Source organism: Anarhichas minor, unplaced genomic scaffold (assembly GCF_050575085.1).
Source record: "Anarhichas minor isolate MPS153535 unplaced genomic scaffold, ASM5057508v1 ptg000051l, whole genome shotgun sequence".
Lineage (NCBI taxonomy): Eukaryota > Metazoa > Chordata > Actinopteri > Perciformes > Anarhichadidae > Anarhichas > Anarhichas minor.
The window spans coordinates 6314800-6336269 of record NW_027466497.1 but is presented as its reverse complement, the minus strand read 5'-3'; the positions used below and the strand labels follow the sequence as shown (position 1 = coordinate 6336269).

Here is a 21470-nt window from a genome sequence, read left to right as displayed (position 1 = left end):
TTGCCGGCTGAGGATGGGCAAAGCAGAAGACTCTGGGGTGGAGGAGAGACCCAAATGGGACAACAAGGTTCAGTACCTGCTGACATGTATTGGCTTTGCAGTGGGGATTGGAAACGTCTGGTGTTTTCCTCGAGTGGAATTCAGAGCCACATATTCAAAATAAGTAAAATGACCAAAGGTCTGCTTGCATTGAAGAGAATCATTAAATAAAATAGCAACTCCACCTCCTTTCTTATGCACTCTTGTTTCACTCATGAAACTGAAGTTATGAGGTGTTGATTCAATAAGACCAGCTGCACTGTTATCTTGGTTTTACCAAGTTTCAGTTAAAAACAAAATGTCCAGTTTGTGCCAAACAATAAAATCATGATTTTTAAATCCAATAATAATTTCTATGAGGAATTTAAGAAACTATTAAAAGAATGCAATTTCAGTAAAGAGGTAATTATTATGGGTGATTGGGAGGACAAATCATCTAGAAAGAATCTTAAACTGATAACTGATGACTTTGACCTTGTGCAGTTGATCAGTGGGCCCACAAGAATAACAAATTCCTCCAGGACCCAAATTGATTTAATATTTAGTAATATGCCTGAGAGAGTTCTAAAATCTCTCAATATGGTAACTGGTCTTTCCACAATCTGACTCTGGTAGCCAGGAAACTAACCAGCAAGCGTTTTAGGCCTTCTGTCAGAGATGATGAATCTTTTAGAATTCCCAAAAACAATCAAGAAGATTTTAAAAACACTGTTCAACTAATTGACTGGGATGAACTACTGTTGGGAATAGACATTGAGGAAGACAGTCAAAAATTCTCAAAGAAATTAGAGAACACTATTAAGGATTTTAATCGCAATTTTACGCATAAAAATATCAAACACTGTTCCTTGGATTAATGATGATATCTTAAAATTAATGAAAGAACGGGATTGTGTCTTAAAAACTGCAAAAATAAATCGAGCCATGACAGAACATTTTGCTATGCTGAGGAACAAAGTGGTAAAGAAATTAAGAAAAGCTAAGGCAGATTTTTTCCTGACTATAATAGAAAAGGCAAGAGGTAATACTAAAATGATCTGGGATCAGTTACACAAGCTAACGGGACATTTCAACAAAGTAAGGAAGCTGCAGCAACTTAACAGAAATGGAAAGCTGTCAAATAACCCACGGAAGTAGCAACAGCTTTCAATCACTATTTCATTGATTCTGTAGCTACTATTGCTAAATGTTTCTCCTCTGAGAAAACACACGTCTGTACAGTAAATTCATTGGAGCTGACCTTCAGCATAAGAAATGTCACTCAATCAGAGGTCACGAGAATAATCAGGTCTCTTAAACCTTCCAAAGCAAAGGATGTATTTGGTATGGATGCAGTTATGCTCAAAGAACTTAACACAACACTAACAGATCCCATCAGCAAAATCATCAACCTCTCAATCTCTCAGAGCATGTTTCCCAGTGTTTGGAAGTCGGCTGCTGTTGTTCCAGTATTCAAAGATGGAGATCCCCTTTCTACCTGTAATTACAGACCCATCAGTATCCTGCCAACAATATCAAAAGTTGCAGAGAAGTTGGTAGCTGAGCAAATGATCTGCCATTTGAATACCAGTTATTTTGCCCTTCACCCAATGCAATTCGGCTTCAGAGTCAATTATTCTACTGAGACAGCCACCTGTTTCTTCACAGAAAAAAATCAAATTTCTAATGGACAAAGGGGGAGTTGTTGCAGTTGTGTTTCTTGATCTCAAGAAGGCATTTGACACTGTTAACCATAGCATTCTTTTGTCTAAGTTGCACGGCTACAATTTCTCCTCAGGTACACTTAAATGGATTGAATCGTATTTGCTAAATAGATCACAGTATGTCCAAATACAGAACTATCAATCTACCGCCCTCCACTTGTCCACAGGCGTCCCACAAGGATCTGTCCTGGGCCCACTGCTGTTCTCTTTATATATCAATGATCTGCCATCAGCATGCCCTGACACCAACATCCAAATGTATGCAGATGACACTGTGATGTACTTGCATGGAGCAAAATGGGACAAGTGGCAAATTAACTCACTAACTCCATGGTTCATGTAACTGCATGGTTAAAGCAATGCTGTTTACAACTAAATGTATCCAAAACAGTGTGTATGTTGTTTACCAAAACAAACTCTGGAAGTGTAGAGCCGGATGTTTTTGTATCTGGGAAGAGGCTACGGGTTGTATCTCACTACAAGTATCTCGGAGTACTTTTTGATTCCAAATTGTCATTCAAATCTCAGGTGAAAAAAGTCTGTAACCGGGTCAAATTTAATCTATCAAATTTCAGGTTCACACGAAACTACATGTCAACAGAGGCAGCTAAGACATACATGCTTGCTATGGTCGTTTCCCAGATCACTTACTGTTTAACAACCTGGTCACAGGCTAGCACCACTACTCTGAAGCCACTGCAGTCATTGTATAAACGAACACTCAAAATCCTTGATAAAAAATTTGTTCTTTCTCATCATTGCCCTATACTAAAAATATATAACTTGTTTAGTTGGGAGAACATGATTAAATATGTGAATGTCTGTCTCATGTACAAAATTATACATGGCTTGACCTCTCCTCCGCTTAAACAATTTGTGATCACAAGAACAACTGGATATCGGCTCACAAGAGGAGCAGCAAGAGGGGATTGCATTATCCCACTCAGGAAAAGTGCTTTCAGTCAGTCTGCATTTTCAGTACAAGCTGCACCACAATGGAACTCCATCCCAGTGACCATTAGAGAACTACACACATACAGGTCATTTAAATCTCACTTACAGAAATGGTTAGTTAGTACCCAGCTCTGTCAGCACTAGATTGTAACTGTTTCTCTGTCTGTGTTGAACTTCCCTCGATCTGTCTGTTGTCACCTTTCTGTCTTTCTTTAAATTGCCGGTCGACCGTCAACTACCTGCATGCTTGTCTTTTATTGTTGTTTAGCTGTGTCTGACTGATTTATGTATTTCACATACTCTGCATGCTTTTATGTTTTGTGCCTCTGATGTGGATGTTTTTTAGTTTCTAAACAACTACAGCATAATACTGTTTTAGTCCATGTTTCTATTTTAACATAGTTATCCTTCTTTTGATTTGCTTTGTGTGTGCTGACTTTGATAGCCTCTGTGTTGCATGTCTTGTCTGTACTTGACAATGTATAACAGTTTTATTCTCACTTTTTTCATTGTTTGTGCACGCATTGTTAAGTGTCAATATTGTATAACCTTTTAACTTTAATCTTACATTGTTTTTAGTTTTATTTTTTAACATCTGCCTCTTGGGACTACAGATGAAAAATTGCCTTTTGGCTAACTCTGGCGCATTTGCAGAAATATTTTTATTAATGTGCACTGTCCTGTTCAAATAAACCAATAAATAAATAAATATACATAATTTGAATAAAAATTCAGTTCCAATTAACCTTCTTTGTTCTGCAGTGAAACACTCCCTGAAATATTTCATCACTGCAACTTCTGGAGTCCCAAACCTTCCAGAGTTTGTGAGTTTTGGGATGGTCAATGAAGTCCAGCTGGTTTACTGTGACAGCAACATCAAGATCGTGGATCCCAAACAGGACTGGATGAGAGATTTTATAAAGGATGATCCACAACACATGGAGTGGTATGTTCAGATGTGTTTCAGCTATCAGCAGTTCTTCAGAGCCCACCTTGACGCCTTGAAGCAGCGCTTAAACCAAACTGGAGGTAGGTCTGTTTATGTTCATGTTTAACGTTTAGCTGGTGAGATGTAGCTTCCTGTATAAACACATGCCAGTGCTTTTTGATGAAGAGAATATGGACTTTCACTCTGTTTTCCAGCAGATGTTGAGTGGCTTCCACAGAGCCAGTAATTGGTGGATCAGCGTGTCTCTGTGGTGAAGATGTGATGTTATGTGTTAATAATCGTCTGTGCTGCGATGTCACTTTCTCCCTCTCTACCTCTCTCAGGTGCCCACATTTTACAGAGGATGAACGGCTGTGAGTGGGATGATGAGACTGGAGAGGTGATTGGTTTTCATCAGTATGGTTATGATGGAGAAGACTTCATTGTGTTGGACCTGCAGACGCTGACGTGGACTGCACCAAGACAGCAGGCATTCAGCACCAAACTTAGATGGGATGCTGACAAAGCCAGATTAGAATACGAGAAATATTACTTCAACCACGAATGTCCTGACTGGCTGAAGACGTATGTGCACTATGGGAGGAGCTCTCTGCAGAGAACAGGTAGATTCACATGACCTGATGCTCTTTAAAGGACACTAAAGTGTTCACACGCCTCTTCTGTTTTTAATGTAGAGTAAATATGGACATAGTTTCTCTCACCTCACTTCATCTCTTTCATTCTTGGCGTCCTCTCCACTTTTATTTCATAACTTTATTCACTTAAAGCTCATTAAAGTTCCTCACGGTGACTCTAAGTGACATCATTCACATCTGCTACATGAACACATTTAACTCCCAGTACTTCATGTTGAGATGTTAATATTAAGATAAATAATAATTTATTGATGATTACTGATACTCAGGAATATCAATGAATATATTATTGATTTAATGATGAATGGTCCTTAAATTAAAATTCAGTCCCTGAAAAACATGGTTATTAAACAGTAGTATTTTCACTGATTTACATATCTTTACATTAAATAAATAACATGTCAAGCTTATAAAATACAATGCATTGTAAGGATCAAAGGCTTTGGTTTAGATTCATTACAAATAGTTGTGTCTTGGTGAGAGAGACAAACACAAAGAGACACTTCCTGTCTAAACCTCTCAAATAATTTATTTAAATTATAAACCCTCAAAATAAAACAAATTTAAATTAACTGTTCAAGGCTTTTGGAGTTCAAACTATTACTCATTATTTCACAAATAAACACAGATTACAAAAACATTCTCAATGATTAATAGAGATTTGTGTAGCAGGACTTTATTTTTACTATCTATTTACATCTCACAACCCCCAGATGTTGTCATTGTTTAATATTAAATACACTATTTATTGCAGTGCCTCACTAGTAGTAATTCGGTAAGTGTAGTATTATCATGAATAAGGCTCCCCCTGGTGGTGTAAGTAGACTGCATGATGTGCATTTGCATTAAATCACATATGTGTACTGTCCAGGGTAAGAAAGTAACGTGCATCAATATTTACTGATGCTTTTAAACTGATTTATTTGTATTGATGCATAACATGCCAGCCTAAGTCCTATACACAGTTTTCTTGTTTGTTTTTAAATCCCTAGACCTTCCCTCAGTGTCTCTCCTCCAGAAGACTCCCTCCTCCCCAGTCAGCTGCCACGCTACAGGTTTCTACCCTGACAGAGCCATGATGTACTGGAGGAAAGATGGAGAGGAGCATCACGAGGACGTGGACCACGGAGAGATCCTCCCCAACCACGATGGATCCTTCCAGATCAGTGTGGACCTGATCCTTTCATCAGTCGCACCTGAAGACTGGAGGAGGTACGACTGTGTGTTTCATCTCCCTGGTGTGGAGGACGTCATCGTCACCAAACTGGACAAAGCACAGATCAGGACCAACTGGGGTAAGACTGAGATCAGATGTGATGGAAGTTTAAAAACTAACGCTAGACCTGGATCATAACTTCAGAGGTTATGCCCAAAAGCATTTTGTTGTCAATTCAACAGACGAGTTGTTGTGACTTTTAAATCTTTAACCCTCCTCTTAATCCTGATAGAATAATCAGGTTTGCAACCTCTTATCCTCTTCTTCTGACTCTTATTGTCATAATTTGGGCAATTATTTCTATGATAACATTGTTCTCATCATCTGTGGTAGAGACAACGTGTGAATGTTTTGTGTTCCAGTTTCTCCGTCAGAGTTTCCTGCTGCTGGTGTTACTGGAGTTGTTGTAGGACTGCTGCTGCTTCTGGCACTCTGCATCGCTGGACTCTTCATCTGGAGGAGGAACAATAATGGTGAGTGAAGCCATTTTTACTCCACTGTTGGATTCAACACAGTAGAAGACGTACTGCGTATACTGTATGAGCTCTCCCACATTTACAGTCAAAGCAGAAGTCAGTGAAATTAATACAAAACATGCAAAAGTGTTTTGTTGGTTTCTTTTCATAAACTCTGTATTTTCTTTAACATTTAATATTGTAACGTCTCTTTGTTTCAGGATTCATTCCTGCAAACACAGAGTGAAATGTCCAGAGGTGTCGTGGCAAAGTCTGCAGCATCAAATAGGTCTTCAGTCACACTGATGAACCAATGGTTGGCTCACCTTTTATCTGTTCTGACCTGTGACAGACCGGATGATGGATGGGTCCTCTTCTGTCCATGGTCCTTGAGGTCGACACGCAGACAGTATTTTGGAGGGTTTGGGGATATTTGAAGACATACTTTGTTTTTTTCTCTGTCAGCTGCCTTTTCCAACATGAGAGAGGATATAATCAATATGTTCCTTCTTTGTTTGTGATCTTCCTGTGTCGGAGCACTCCTATGAAGTTAATGGGAACTCTTCTATGAGGTCATCCAAGTGCTTTGAGGTTGGGTGCTTTCCAGATGTCCTCTCCTTTTTCTGGTTCAGTTTTTTGACAATGTTTACATGAACGGTCGTCAGCTCACCCCTGATGGTCCAGCAATCTATTAATGCATAAGTCAGCTTTTTGATATCTTTAACAGTTTTGTAATATCACAGTTTACATTTGTTGCTGTTTTCATAACTTTTTCTACATGTTTGATGGATGTGTAATGCAAACTGCATTATATTTTGGGTGGCCAGTTATGGCTGCATGTTCAAGTGGGATTTGCAAATTGTGGGTTATATTAATTCAATCACTGAGTGAACCTTTCTAGTTGTATCAACAATAATAAAGACATCTCTGTTACAGTACAACTGTTGTGTTGGTGTCTTTTCTATTGACTGCATCCAAAAGGTGCGCTTTAGATCAGTGCTACATTTAAAACAGCATCACCAGGTTATCCATTAATCTGAGTCTTTGCACGCTAACATTTTCAACAGACTTGGCAAGTTTAACCATTAAATCATCATGCCCGGTGTTTTGACAGGAAATCCCGGTGGCCTGATTTCCTCTTAAAAAACAATAAATTCTGTAACCGTGACTCAAAGCTGCTACTGATTAACCAACAGTCCATGAATCATTCATGTCATATGCATTGAATGTGTTGTAACTCTATTATGTTGTTCATTCTGTACACTTCCCTCCTCTGTTGCTCTCCCTGAGGTTTCTTACTTTTTTCTCACCGTTAAAGGTTTTGTTTGGAGTTCTTCCTGTACCGGTGTGAGGGTCCTGGGACAGAGGATGTCGTGTGTGTACAGATTGTAAATCCCTCTGAGGTCAATTTGTGATTTTGGGCGATACAAAATAAATTGAATTGAACAGTAAAGACAGCCCACTAAAGGGAGGAAGACAGAGACGAGCTGGGATTGTGCTTTTTGCCGGCTGAGGATGGGCAAAGCAGAAGACTCTGGGGTGGAGGAGAGACCCAAATGGGACAACAAGGTTCAGTACCTGCTGACATGTATTGGCTTTGCAGTGGGGATTGGAAACGTCTGGCGTTTTCCTTACCTGTGCCAAATCTATGGAGGAGGTGAGATGCTATAATATGATGCACCAGATTAAATAACTTTGCTGGTTAAGTTTTATCACACGTGTTATTTTTTCACTTTATTTAGATTGTGATGCTAATACTTTTGCACTTTTACTAAAGAAACAAATTGAATGCAGGACTTTTTACTTGTAACAGTATTTACACACTGTGGTATCGCTACATTCACTAAAGTACAATATATGTACTTCTTCCATCTCTGTATATTTGTAGAAATATGTAGAAACATCAGAATACAAGTTTGTAAAAATATGTTTTAGTCAATAGCTGCATCATGAATGTAAAGTTATTTTTGTTGTACCTTTGTACCTGTCTATACAGTGGAGGACTGTACGCTAACTAAGCAATATTATTCAAACACAAGGCTGCATACAAAGTTGAGGTACTTGTACTACTTGAGTATTACCATTTAGAAGTATAAAGTTGCATATACTTCTACTCCACTAAATTTAAGAGGGAATTATCGTACTTCTTATTTGTCTGACAGCTATAGTTACTTTTCAGATTAAAATTCTTCATACTTACTGTTCATTGAAAACCATGTACTGTATGTCTTTATGTGGTGATGTTATGACTCTAAAGGTAACGCCACGCCTACCTTGGTATATACCAGTGTATGCCCTACCGGGCATACACTGCGCATGCCCGGTATCACAGGTGAACGTTCAGTCACCTGACTCGCTCTTCAGCTTGAGGTTTACTTATCGTATCAACATGAAAACGTTATTTATGTTGCTCCTCTTCTGTCATGTTGCATCTACAGGTAAGATCACACTGTGACTCTCACCGTTACGCTGTTTCCTGTTATTATTGTCGCTGTAAAACTCGTTGCAGTCACTTTGTAAAGAGCGACATCAGGAGTCATAGTTTCACTTTCACTCCGTCACACGTGTTTATAATAATTCCGTTATTCAAACGTGTCCATCTGACACTGACTTCACATGATCAGCCTATGTATTGTTCTCATGTAGGTTACTCGTCAGTGCGTTACAGAACGACACATATGCTGCATTCATGCTTTAGTGGAGGAAAGTAAAAGTTGTTCATAACCTCTGTGTGAAGTAATGTCCGTATCTTTAGGGAGGATAGAGGCTATCCCCATATATTATTGTTTGTAAATCAAATTATATACGACAACTATTACAAGACGTTGACTAGCTAATAATAATAATTCCCTAAAGTACACAATTGCAAATAAACACATATCTGCTGTAAGAAGGCCAAAGTTACATGATTTAAAATAAGGCTACAATAAAACATATATTATTATTGTACACGGGCCATCTACATGACTCGTTGCTCAATGCACAAAGTCACAACCTAAAATTAGTAACGTTAGTGGGTCTATAACATATTCTTTAGGTAGCTCATTGTGATTTAACATATTTTTAAATTCTCATATTACTTTTTTTTAAATTGATGACCATTAATATCCATAATTTGTATAAAAATTCAGTTCCAATAAACCTTCTTTGTTCTGCAGTGAAACACTCCCTGAAATATTTCCTGACTGCAACTTCTGGAGTCACAAACATTCCAGAGTTTGTGGCTTTTCTGATGGTCGATGAAGTCCAGGTGGGTTACTGTGACAGCAACATCAAGATCGCGGATCCCAAACAGGACTGGATGAGAGATTTTATGAAGGATAACCCACAACACATTGATTGGTATACTCAGAGGTGTTCTAGCAATCAGCAGTTCTTCAGAGCCCACCTTGACGCCTTGAAGCAGCGCTTAAACCAAACTGGAGGTAGGTCTGTTTATGTTCATGTTTAACGTTTAGCTGGTGAGATGTAGCTTCCTGTATGAACACATGCCAGTGCTTTTTGATGAAGAGAATATGGACTTTCACTCTGTTTTCCAGCAGATGTTGAGTGGCTTCCACAGAGCCAGTAATTGGTGGATCAGCGTGTCTCTGTGGTGAAGATGTGATGTTATGTGTTAATAATCGTCTGTGCTGCGATGTCACTTTCTCCCTCTCTACCTCTCTCAGGTGCCCACATTTTACAGAGGATGAACGGCTGTGAGTGGGATGATGAGACTGGAGAGGTGATTGGTTTTAATCAGTATGGTTATGATGGAGAAGACTTCATTGTGTTGGACCTGCAGACGCTGACGTGGACTGCACCAAGACAGCAGGCGTTCACCACCAAACTTAGATGGGATGCTGACAAAGCCAGATCAGAATTCAATAAATATTACTGCTTCCACGAATGTCCTCACTGGCTGAAGACGTATGTGCACTATGGGAGGAGCTCTCTGCAGAGAACAGGTAGATTCACGTGACCTGATGACACTAAAGTGTTCACACGCCTCTTCTGCTTTTAATGTAGAGTAAATATGGACATAGTTTCACTCACCTCACTTCATCTCTTTTATTCTTGGCGTCCTCTCCACTTACCTTTTGGTGACGACAGAACCCTAGCCCTATTTTTAGGCCTCTGCTCGAAAATTGCATACCCATACTCAAGAGAGTCCACAGCTCTAACTACAAGGTCTATTAGAATAATCTTGATGCTAGAATACAGGTAACACTTGTGACATGTGTTGAGATGTGTAAATATTGTGTATATGTTACTGGTTAATATTGAATGAAGATGGTACACAGCTCAAATTGAAAAAGTTTCAGGTTCACCTGAAAAAAAGCACTTGTATTGAAAATATTTATTTGAAATAATGCAGATCAAAGCCTAAAAATACGCCACAGTCATAGCACAATGTGTTTTACAGTCTCCACAACAAATCTTACTTCGATTGAGTGAAGCAGGCCAGTATAAATGAGGTCTGAGTCAAGCCAAATTCTCATTTTTGGAACCAGCTGTTGCGCTGCTCTATTCTAATTTGATATACTATATAACTATATATTAACTATACATTCACTTGTCTTATCACTAAGAGTGTTCAATAATCCTAATAAAGCAGTTTAGCATCATTTTGAGTCATTTTCAGCTGTCATATCTCTCTTCCATAAAATATTCTCCTCCCAGTCCGTGTCTCTTTAAGCCTTTGTAAGGCCTGTGATTGGCGTATTTCATCATGTGAGACCTTGTTGAATGCGGAAGAGCCTAACAAAAGCAGTAGGCGCGTTATTTAGAAGATTGACAGCCTTTTTGCCACTACAAATCTCGATATGCTTGGCACAACCCCCATGTCTAAATTCATTGGTCAAGCTGACTGAATGTTGGCCATTTAGTCCCAGAACCTCCCAGAAACGCCATTTTCACACGGGCAGACAGCCGGGTGGAGGGACTACATTCTGGCGTGGATTTGAATGGATTAGCTGCGTTTTTCTTCACGAAAATCACCAAAAGGTACGCTGAGTTCCAATTTCTTTTTCTGTGGATGGTAGTTAAAGTTCTTCAAAGTGACTCTAAGTGAGATCGTTCACATCTGCTACATGAACACATTTATCTCCCAGTACTTCATGTTGGGATGTTAATATTAAGATAAATAATAATTGGGGCTGGGACCAATATGTATTGATGATTACTGATACTCAGGAATATCAATGAATAGATTATTGATTTCATGATGAATGGTCCTTCAATTAAAATTCAGTACATGAAAAACATGGTTATTAAACAGTATTATTTTCACTGATTTACATATCTTTACATTTAATAAAAAACATGTTAAGCTTATAAAATACAATGCATTGTAAGGATTAAAGGCTTTGGTTTAGATTCATTACAAACAGTTGTGTCTAGGTGAGAGAGACAAACACAAAGAGACACTTCCTGTCTAAACCTCTCAAATAATTTAATTTAAATATAAACCCTCAAAATAAAACAAATTTAAATTAACTGTTCAAGGCTTTTAGAGTTCAAACTATTCATTATTTCACAAATAAGCACAGATTACAAAAACATTCTCAATGATTAATAGAGATTTGTGTAGCAGGACTTTATTTTTACTCTCTATTTACATCTCACAACCCTCAGATGTTGTCATTGTTTAATATTAAATATACTATTTATTGCAGTGCCTCACTAGTACTAATTCGGTAAGTGTAGTAGTATCATGAATAAGGCTCCCCCTGGTGGTGTAAGTAGACTGCATGATGTGCATTTGAATTAAATCACATGACATGTGTACTGTCCAGGGTAAGAAAGTAACGTGCATCAATATTTACTGATGCTTTTAAACTGATTTATTTGTATTGATGCATAACATGCCAGCCTAAGTCCTATACACAGTTTTCTTGTTTGTTTTTAAATCCCTAGACCTTCCCTCAGTGTCTCTCCTCCAGAAGACTCCCTCCTCCCCAGTCAGCTGCCACGCTACAGGTTTCTACCCTGACAGAGCCATGATGTACTGGAGGAAAGATGGAGAGGAGCATCACGAGGACGTGGACCACGGAGAGATCCTCCCCAACCACGATGGATCCTTCCAGATCAGTGTCGACCTGATCCTTTCATCAGTCGCACCTGAAGACTGGAGGAGGTACGACTGTGTGTTTAATCTCTCTGGTGTGGAGGACGTCATCATCACCAAACTGGACAAAGCACAGATCAGGACCAACTGGGGTAAGACTGAGATCAGATGTGATGGAAGTTTAAAAACTAACGCTAGACCAGGATCATAACTTCAGAGGTTATGCCCAAAAGCATTTTGTTGTCAATTCAACAGATGAGTTGTTGTGACTTTTAAATCTTTAACCCTCCTCTTAATCCTGATAGAAGAATCAGGTTTGCAACCTCTTATCCTCTTCTTCTGACTCTTATTTTCATAGTTTTGGCAATTATTTCTATGATAACATTGTTCTCATCATCTGTGGTAGAGACAACGTGTGAATGTTTTGTGTTCCAGTTTCTCCGTCAGAGTTTCCTGCTGGTGTTACTGGAGTTGTTGTAGGACTGCTGCTGCTTCTGGCACTCTGCATCGCTGGACTCTTCATCTGGAGGAGGAACAATAATAGTGAGTGAAGCCATTTTTACTCCACTGTTGGATTCAACACAGTAGAAGACGTACTGCGTATACTGTATGAGCTCTCCCACATTTACAGTCAAAGCAGAAGTCAGTGAAATTCATGCTAAACATGCAAAAGTGTTTTGTTGGTTTCTTTTCATAAACTCTGTATTTTCTTTAACATTTAATATTGTAACGTCTCTTTGTTTCAGGATTCATTCCTGCAAACACAGAGTGAAATGTCCAGAGTTGTCGTGGCAAAGTCTGCAGCATCAAACAGGTCTTCAGTCACACTGATGAACCAATGGTTGGCTCACCTTTTATCTGTTCTGACCTGTGACAGACCGGATGATGGATGGGTCCTCTTCTGTCCATGGTCCTTGAGGTCGACACGCAGACAGTATTTTGGAGGGTTTGGGGATATTTGAAGTCATACTTTGTTTTTTTCTCTGTCAGCTGCCTTTTCCAACATGAGAGAGGATATAATCAATATGTTCCTTCTTTGTTTGTGATCTTCCTGTGTCGGAGCACTCCTATGAAGTTAATTGGAACTCTTCTATGAGGTCCTCCAAGTGCTTTGAGGTTGGGTACTTTCCAGATGTCCTCTCCTTTTTCTGGTTCAGTTTTTTGACAATGTTTACATGAACGGTCGTCAGCTCACCCCTGATGGTCCAGCAATCTATTAACGCATAAGTCAGCTTTTTGATATCTTTTACAGTTTTGCAATATCACAGTTTACATTTGGTGCTATTTTCAGAACTTTTTCTACATGTTTGATGGATGTGTAATGCAAACTGCATTATATTTTGGGTGGCCAGTTATGGCTGCATGTTTAAGTGGGATTTGCAAATTGTGGGTTATATTAATTCAATCACTGAGTGAACCTTTCTAGTTGTATCAACACAAATAAAGACATCTCTGTTACGGTACAACTGTTGTGTTGGTGTCTTTTCTATTGACTGCATCCAAAAGGTGCGCTTTAGATCAGTGCTACATTTAAAACAGCATCACCAGGTTATCCATTAATCTGAGTCTTTGCACGCTAACATTTTCAACAGACTTGGCAAGTTTAACCATTAAATCATCATGCCCGGAGCATTTTGTTCATTATTTAACGAGCTGAAAACGTCTTTGTGGTATTGGAAATGTTGTTTATCATATACTTCCTATGTGTAGGAATTGCCTCCATGTTGGTGTCATTACTGGGGTGCATTTTCTACAATACTCTTCTTGCCTGGGTGCAAAACGGCTTTGTGATGACAAAAGAGGTCTCACTGGAAATATCGCAAGATTTGCCTCAACACACTCCCCTCAGGCTGCTGGAGGCAGCAGCAGCGGCATCCTGCAGGAGAACAGGATGTAGGTCCGTTTGTCTGCGACTTTAACAACAGCATTACAATACATTATAATTTGTATAAATATGTTTGCAGTGCTGGAATGTAACTCAGTAGTAGTAGTAGCTACATTTGCTTAACTGTAGGTCCTACTTAAGTAGTATTTAAAGTTTCCTACTTGAGTATTTCCATGTTATGCTACTTTACTCTTCTACTCCACTAGATTTCAGAGGGAAATACTGAACTACTGTTTACTTCACTATGTGTTTGACGGTTGTAGATACTTTGCAGATTCAGGTGATTACAAAGTATAAATCAACTTATTATGATGTGTTATCTATTAAGCTTCCCAGCAGTATAAAGTAGTTTGACTCCATCTTTACCAGCTGCAACATTAAAGAGATAAATCAATGCATCAATAATTATTATACAGTAATATAATATATGATTCTAAAATAGACCATTCTGCATAGAGTACCTTTACTTTTGGTACTTCATATTACAGATTGTGATGCTAATACTTTTGCACTTTTACTAAAGAAACAAATTATTGAATGCAGGACTTTTTACTTGTAACAGTATTTACACACTGTGGTATCGCTGCCTTCACTAAAGTACAATATATGTACTTCTTCCATCTCTGTATATTTGTAGAAATATGTAGAAACATCAGAATACAAGTTTTGTATAAAAATATGTTTTAGTCAATAGCTGCATCATGAATGTAAAGTTATTTTTGTTGTACCTTTGTACCTGTCTATACAGTGGAGGACTGTACGCTAACTAAGCAATATTATTCAAACACAAGGCTGCATACAAAGTTGAGGTACTTGTACTACTTGTAGTATTACCATTTAGAAGTATAAAGTTGCATAAACTTCTACTCCACTAAATTTAAGAGGGAATTATCATACTTCTTATTAGTCTGACAACTATAGTTACTTTTCAGATTAAAATTGTTCATACTTCCTGTTCATTGAAAACCATGTACTGTATGTCCATATGTGGTGATGTTATGACTCAAAGGTAACGCCACACCTACACTGCGCATGCCCGGTATCAAAGGCGAACTTTCATTCACCTGACTCGCTCTTCAGCTTGATGTTTACTTATCATAACAACATGAAAACGTTATTTATGTTGCTGCTCTTCTGTCATGTTGCATCTACAGGTAAGATCACACTGTGACTCTCACCGTTACGCTGTTTCCTGTTATTATTGTCGCTGTAAAACTCGTTGCAGTCACTTTATAAAGAGCGACATCAGGAGTCATAGTTTCACTTTCACTCCGTCACACGTGTTTATAATAATTCCGTTATTCAAACGTGTCCATCTGACACTGACTTCACATGATCAGCCTATGTATTGTTCTCATGTAGGTTACTCGTCAGTGCGTTACAGAACGACACATATGCTGCATTCATGCTTTAGTGTTGGAAAGTAAAAGTTGTTCATAACCTCTGTGTGAAGTAATGTCCGTATCTTTAGGGAGGATAGAGGCTATCCCCATATATTATTGTTTGTAAATCAAATTATATACGACAACTATTACAAGACGTTGACTAGCTAATAATAATAATTCCCTAAAGTACACAATTGCAAATGAACAAATATCTGCTGTAAGAAGGCCAAAGTTACATGATTTAAAATAAGGCTACAATAAAACATATATTATTATTGTACACGGGCCATCTACATGACTCGTTGCTCAATGCACAAAGTCACAACATACAATTAGTAGCGTTAGTGGGTCTATAACATATTCTTTATGTAGCTCATTGTGATTTAACATATTTTTAAATACTCCTTTTTTTTGTAATTGACGACCATCAATATCCACAAAATGTATACAAATTCAGTTCCAATAAACCTTCTTTGTTCTGCAGTGAAACACTCCCTGACATATGTCGTGACTGCAACTTCTGGAGTCACAAACATTCCAGAGTTTGTGGGTTTTGGGATGGTCGATGAAGTCCAGGTGGGTTACTGTGACAGCAACAGCAAGATCGTGGAGCCTAAACAGGACTGGATGAGAGATTTTATAAAGGATGATCCACAACACATGGAGTGGTATGTTCAGATGTGTTCTATCAATCATCAGTTCTTCAGAACCAACCTTGACGGCTTGAAGCAGCGCTTAAACCAAACTGGAGGTAGGTCTGTTTATGTTCATGTTTAACGTTTAGCTGCTGAGATGTAGCTTCCTGTATGAACACATGCCAGTGCTTTTTGATGAAGAGAATATGGACTTTCACTCTGTTTTCCAGCAGATGTTGAGTGGCTTCCACAGAGCCAGTAATTGGTGGATCAGCGTGTCTCTGTGGTGAAGATGTGATGTTATGTGTTAATAATCGTCTGTGCTGCGATGTCACTTTCTCCCTCTCTACCTCTCTCAGGTGCCCACATTTTACAGACCATGAGCGGCTGTGAGTGGGATGATGAGACTGGAGAGGTGATTGGTTTTAGTCAGTTTGGTTATGATGGAGAAGACTTCCTTGTGTTGGACCTGCAGACGCTGACGTGGACTGCACCAAGACAGCAGGCGTTCAGCACCAAACTTAGATGGGATGCTGACAAAGCCACATTAGAATACAATAAATATTTCTACACCCACACATGTCCTCACTGGCTGAAGAAGTATGTGCACTATGGGAGGAGCTCTCTGCAGAGAACAGGTAGATTCACGTGACCTGATGACACTAAAGTGTTCACACGCCTCTTCTGTTTTTAATGTAGAGTAAATATGGACATAGTTTCTCTCACCTCACTTCATCTCTTTTATTCTTGGCGTCCTCTCCACTTTTATTTCATAACTTTATTCACTTAAAGCTACTAGAAGGAACTTTAACTTTGTGTTGATTCTGGCGGTCCATGTGGATAAAAGCGGTCGTGTTTGTGAGCACCAGGGTCCCTTTAGAAAACCTCTCATTTACTGCAGCAGAGGTCTGACAGTGTGCTCCATGCACTCCTGGTTCTGGTTCTCCCGTGACTCCATTCCCTCCAGCGGGCCCAGTAACACGGCCTGGGCCTCCAGCAGCATGGTGTTTGTGTTGGCTCCCAGCGGAGCAGCAAGATGAAGCGCTTCTACTGGCTGGAAGAGAAGCCGCCGCTGACGGGTGCAAAGTTCTCCACCTTCCACCGACGCTGGCTCAAGGCCAAAGGCTGCAGGGAAGCCGGATCATGGTCTGTCCGTGGAGCTTCTGATGAACCTGCATGATTTTGTCTAAATTTGCGTTAAATCTGACCCGGTGGCTCAGATGACAAGCATTAAGATTCACTATATAAAAATAGCCAATGTTCCCACTCAGAGGCATCAGTATTAGACTGAGACTGTTTCATAATCAGTTAAAGTTCCTCATCGTGACTTTAAGTGAGATCATTCACATCTGCATCTGATACATGAACACATGTAACTCCCAGTACTTCATGTTGGGATGTTAATATTAAGATAAATAATAATTAGAGCTGGGACCAATATTTATTGATGATTACTGATACTCAGGAATATCAATGAATAGATTATTGATTTAATGATGAATGGTCCTTAAATTAAAATTCAGTACATGAAAAACATGGTTATTAAACAGTATTATTTTCACTGATTTAGATATCTTTACATTTAATAAATAACATGTCAAGCTTATAAAATGCAATGCATTGTAAGGATTAAAGGCTTTGGTTTAGATTCATTACAAACAGTTGTGTCTAGGTGAGAGAGACAAACACAAAGAGACACTTCCTGTCTAAACCTCTCAAATAATTTATTTTAAATATAAACCCTCAAAATGAAACAAATTCAAATGAAATGTTCAAGGCTTTTTGAGTTCAAACTATTATTCATTATTTCACAAATAAACACAGATTACAAAAACATTCTGAATGATTAATAGAGATTTGTGTAGCAGGACTTTATTTTTACTCTCTATTTACATCTCACAACCCTCAGATGTTGTCATTGTTTAATATTAAATATACTATTTATTGCAGTGCCTCACTAGTACTAATTAGGTAAGTGTAGTATTATTGTAAGCGTCGTGGGTGTATGATAAAGGAATTAATCATTCCAACACGTTTTGGGTTTTTCTCATAACTTTAGTCAAGCTTCCACGGAACCGCACCAAGTCAGATCACCGTCTCTCGCTACTCTCCTTCTACTCCCGTCACCTCCTCCCCATCACATCAAACCCCGTATACAGTGCCAACTAGTGGTCATACTTGATCAACACAGGATTTCAGTCTTACATTATTATGAATAAGGCTCCCCCTGGTGGTGTAAGTAGACTGCATGATGTGCATTTGAATTAAATCACATGACATGTGTACTGTCCAGGGTAAGAAATTAACGTGCATCAATATTTACTGATGGTTTTAAACTGATTTATTTGTATTGATGCATAACATGCCAGCCTAAGTCCTATACACAGTTTTCTTGTTTGTTTTTAAATCCCTAGACCTTCCCTCAGTGTCTCTCCTCCAGAAGACTCCCTCCTCCCCAGTCAGCTGCCACGCTACAGGTTTCTACCCTGACAGAGCCATGATGTACTGGAGGAAAGATGGAGAGGAGCATCACGAGGACCTGGACCACGGAGAGATCCTCCCCAACCACGATGGATCCTTCCAGATCAGTGTGGACCTGATCCTTTCATCAGTCGCACCTGAAGACTGGAGGAGGTACGACTGTGTGTTTCATTTCTCTGGTGTGGAGGACGTCATCGTCACCAAACTGGACAAAGCACAGATCAGGACCAACTGGGGTAAGACTGAGATCAGATGTGATGGAAGTTTAAAAACTAACGCTAGACCTGGATCATAACTTCAGAGGTTATGCCCAAAAGCATTTTGTTGTCAATTCAACAGATGAGTTGTTGTGACTTTTAAATCTTTAACCCTCCTCTTAATCCTGATAGAAGAATCAGGTTTGCGACCTCTTATCCTCTTCTTCTGACTCTTATTGTCATAGTTTGGGCAATTATTTCTATGATAACATTGTTCTCATCATCTGTGGTAGAGACAACGTGTGAATGTTTTGTGTTCCAGTTTCTCCGTCAGAGTTTCCTGCTGCTGGTGTTACTGGAGTTGTTGTAGGACTGCTGCTGCTTCTGGCACTCTGCATCGCTGGACTCTTCATCTGGAGGAGGAACAATAATGGTGAGTGAAGCCATTTTTACTCCACTGTTGGATTCAACACAGTAGAAGACGTACTGCGTATACTGTATGAGCTCTCCCACATTTACAGTCAAAGCAGAAATCAGTGAAATTCATGCTAAACATGCAAAAGTGTTTTGTTGGTTTCTTTTCATAAACTCTGTATTTTCTTCAACATTTAATATTGTAACGTCTCTTTGTTTCAGGATTCATTCCTGCAAACACAGAGTGAAATGTCCAGAGTTGTTGTGGCAAAGTCTGCAGCATCAAACAGGTCTTCAGTCACACTGATGAACCAATGGTTGGCTCACCTTTTATCTGTTCTGACCTGTGACAGACCGGATGATGGATGGGTCCTCTTCTGTCCATGGTCCTTGAGGTCGACACGCAGACAGTATTTTGGAGGGTTTGGGGATATTTGAAGACCACCCTTACTTTCGCAAGGCATACTTTACACACTATTTATGCCTTACAAAGCATTTATTAAGTATTTTCTGATTTTCTCTCAATCCTGTTACCCCTGATGGTCCAGCATCTATTAATACAAATTAATACAAATTAATAAAAACCATCCTGTTACTTTTGGGGTCAATTTGACCCCGTTCAATGTTTAACGTCTCCAAATAAATGATATACATAATTTTGTTTGCTTTATATTTAATGACTTTTCCTAATTTAATGGGGACAACTGGGTATACATAAAATGAACATGATAATATGTTTTCAATGTCCTGTACACATGCTGTTCGCACCGGTGTTCTTTGGGGTCAATTTGACCCCAGGCTGTTTTAGCTGTATAAAACTATAAGAAATATCAACATTTTACACACATTTGTTTTGGTTGTTTTGGATGATATTGAGGTCACTATAACATGCAATTTTATAACCTTCAAAAAGCTTTAGGGCCCTAACCTAACATAAGCATAACTGTAGTAGTGCGAGAACCACTGATAGTTCACACGAGATGGGGGCGGAGCAAACACTTGCACACTAAACCATTTCTCTTGGTGCTCTGTGTGCTCTCTCTTTCTGCTCTCTCTCAACTGAAAATGAATTGTAAGGAAAGGTTTTCTGTCAATGAGGTGATGTCTCATCTCTTTGACCATGAAAGTGACATCGAGGAGAATGTGTCTGAGACAAAGCATGATGTTGAGGAGGACCCTGATTATGAGGCATCCTCCTCTGATGAGAATGAGACCCTCAGTGTTGACCCTCCTGTTGTCTCTCAAGCACCAGCAAACACATTCAACTTCCAAAAATGGAAAGTTATTACGGTCCGTCTCCCCACTTGAACAACAGGGTAGACTTAGTGCTGCTAATGTCATCAAAATGGTTCCAGGCCACATGATACGCTGTCAGCCATGTCCAAGACATACAATCAGCATTTGAGCTCTTCATAACACCATCAATCGAAAAGGATATACCTGAGATGACAAATTTAGAGGGGAGGCACGTGTATGCGGACAATTGGAAAGACTTGGATGTGACCCACTTGCAAGCCTACATTGGGTTGCTCATTTTGGCAGGAGTGTACAAGTCAAAAGGCGAAGCAGCAGCAAGCCTTTGGGCTGCTGACACTGGAAGGGCAATATTTACAGCCACCATGTCTCTAAACACATTCCATGTTTTCTCCCGGGTCATACGCTTTGATGACAGAGAAACAAGGCAGGGCCGACGAGAGCGTGACAAACTCGCAGCAATACGGGAAGTGGGTTCAGCGATTACCCTTTGTTTACAATCCAGGCCCTCGCATGACTGTGGATGAATGTCTGGTTGCGTTTCGTGGGCGCTGTCCATTCAGACAATACTGAAATTGTGTTTGTTTTTCCTGGGGTCAACTTGACCCCGAACATAATACATGTTACTATTCTTGATAACAGAAATTGTTTTTCATTCCAAATGTTATAGATAACAATATGTACTTAGAAATAATATAAAGCCATTAAAACACCAAAAAGATATCTCTTTCCAATTTTAGGTCAATCAGTGAGATTTTATGGTGATCTGCATATTTCTCCAGAGTCACATAACAGGTATTCTGGATGTATAAGGGAGGTGGGGGGGGGGGGGGTATTTAAGGCTATTTAGGTAGTCAACAAACAAACATAAAGTACCTGACACATAAACTTGGGAAACAATTTTAATTATGATAATTTTCTGGAGGTTTAAATTGCTGGGGTCAAATTGACCACAAGGATAACAGATGTTAGTAAATTTGAAGGTAACAGGAGGGTTAAGTACAATATGTACTTCTTCCATCTCTGTATATTTGTAGAAATATGTAGAAACATCAGAATATAAGTATTGTAAAAACATGTTTTAGTCAATAGCTGCATCATGAATGTAAAGTTATTTTTGTTGTACCTTTGTACCTGTCTATACAGTGGAGGACTGTACGCTAACTAAGCAATATTATTCAAACACAGTTACATACAAAGTTGAGGTACTTGTACTACT

General features: G+C 39.1%; 3 protein-coding genes across 3 annotated transcripts; all 3 read left to right on the top strand.

The window, feature by feature from the left end:
* The first annotated feature begins 13 nt into the window (after positions 1-13).
* Positions 14-5977, top strand: LOC142971974 (major histocompatibility complex class I-related protein 1-like). Its single transcript, XM_076112725.1, has 5 exons — positions 14-86; positions 3432-3725; positions 3969-4247; positions 5273-5575; positions 5859-5977. The coding sequence occupies exons 1-5, from the start codon at positions 14-16 to the stop codon at positions 5975-5977; spliced, it is 1068 nt and encodes a 355-aa protein (XP_075968840.1).
* A 2314-nt stretch (positions 5978-8291) lies between these two features.
* Positions 8292-12551, top strand: LOC142971973 (major histocompatibility complex class I-related protein 1-like). The gene is made up of 5 exons (XM_076112724.1): positions 8292-8389; positions 9110-9376; positions 9620-9898; positions 11850-12152; positions 12436-12551. The coding sequence occupies exons 1-5, from the start codon at positions 8341-8343 to the stop codon at positions 12549-12551; spliced, it is 1014 nt and encodes a 337-aa protein (XP_075968839.1). The 5' UTR covers positions 8292-8340.
* Positions 12552-14990: 2439 nt separating this feature from the next.
* Positions 14991-19024, top strand: LOC142971972 (major histocompatibility complex class I-related protein 1-like). The gene is made up of 5 exons (XM_076112723.1): positions 14991-15039; positions 15755-16021; positions 16265-16543; positions 18320-18622; positions 18906-19024. Exons 1-5 carry the CDS (start codon positions 14991-14993, stop codon positions 19022-19024), a joined length of 1017 nt encoding a protein of 338 aa, XP_075968838.1.
* Positions 19025-21470: the final 2446 nt, after the last annotated feature.

Bases quoted from the DNA above. Each gene is read 5' to 3' on its own strand.
- LOC142971972 (XM_076112723.1), top strand. From the start codon at position 14,991: ATGAAAACGTTATTTATGTTGCTGCTCTTCTGTCATGTTGCATCTACA. The intron at 15,040-15,754 runs GTAAGATCACAC...TTTGTTCTGCAG, and splicing joins CTGTCATGTTGCATCTACAG to TGAAACACTCCCTGACATAT. The intron at 18,623-18,905 runs GTAAGACTGAGA...TTTGTGTTCCAG, and splicing joins ACAGATCAGGACCAACTGGG to TTTCTCCGTCAGAGTTTCCT.
- LOC142971974 (XM_076112725.1), top strand. From the start codon at position 14: ATGGGCAAAGCAGAAGACTCTGGGGTGGAGGAGAGACCCAAATGGGAC. The intron at 3,726-3,968 runs GTAGGTCTGTTT...TACCTCTCTCAG, and splicing joins GCGCTTAAACCAAACTGGAG to GTGCCCACATTTTACAGAGG. The intron at 5,576-5,858 runs GTAAGACTGAGA...TTTGTGTTCCAG, and splicing joins ACAGATCAGGACCAACTGGG to TTTCTCCGTCAGAGTTTCCT.
- LOC142971973 (XM_076112724.1), top strand. From the start codon at position 8,341: ATGAAAACGTTATTTATGTTGCTCCTCTTCTGTCATGTTGCATCTACA. The intron at 8,390-9,109 runs GTAAGATCACAC...TTTGTTCTGCAG, and splicing joins CTGTCATGTTGCATCTACAG to TGAAACACTCCCTGAAATAT. The intron at 9,899-11,849 runs GTAGATTCACGT...TTAAATCCCTAG, and splicing joins GAGCTCTCTGCAGAGAACAG to ACCTTCCCTCAGTGTCTCTC.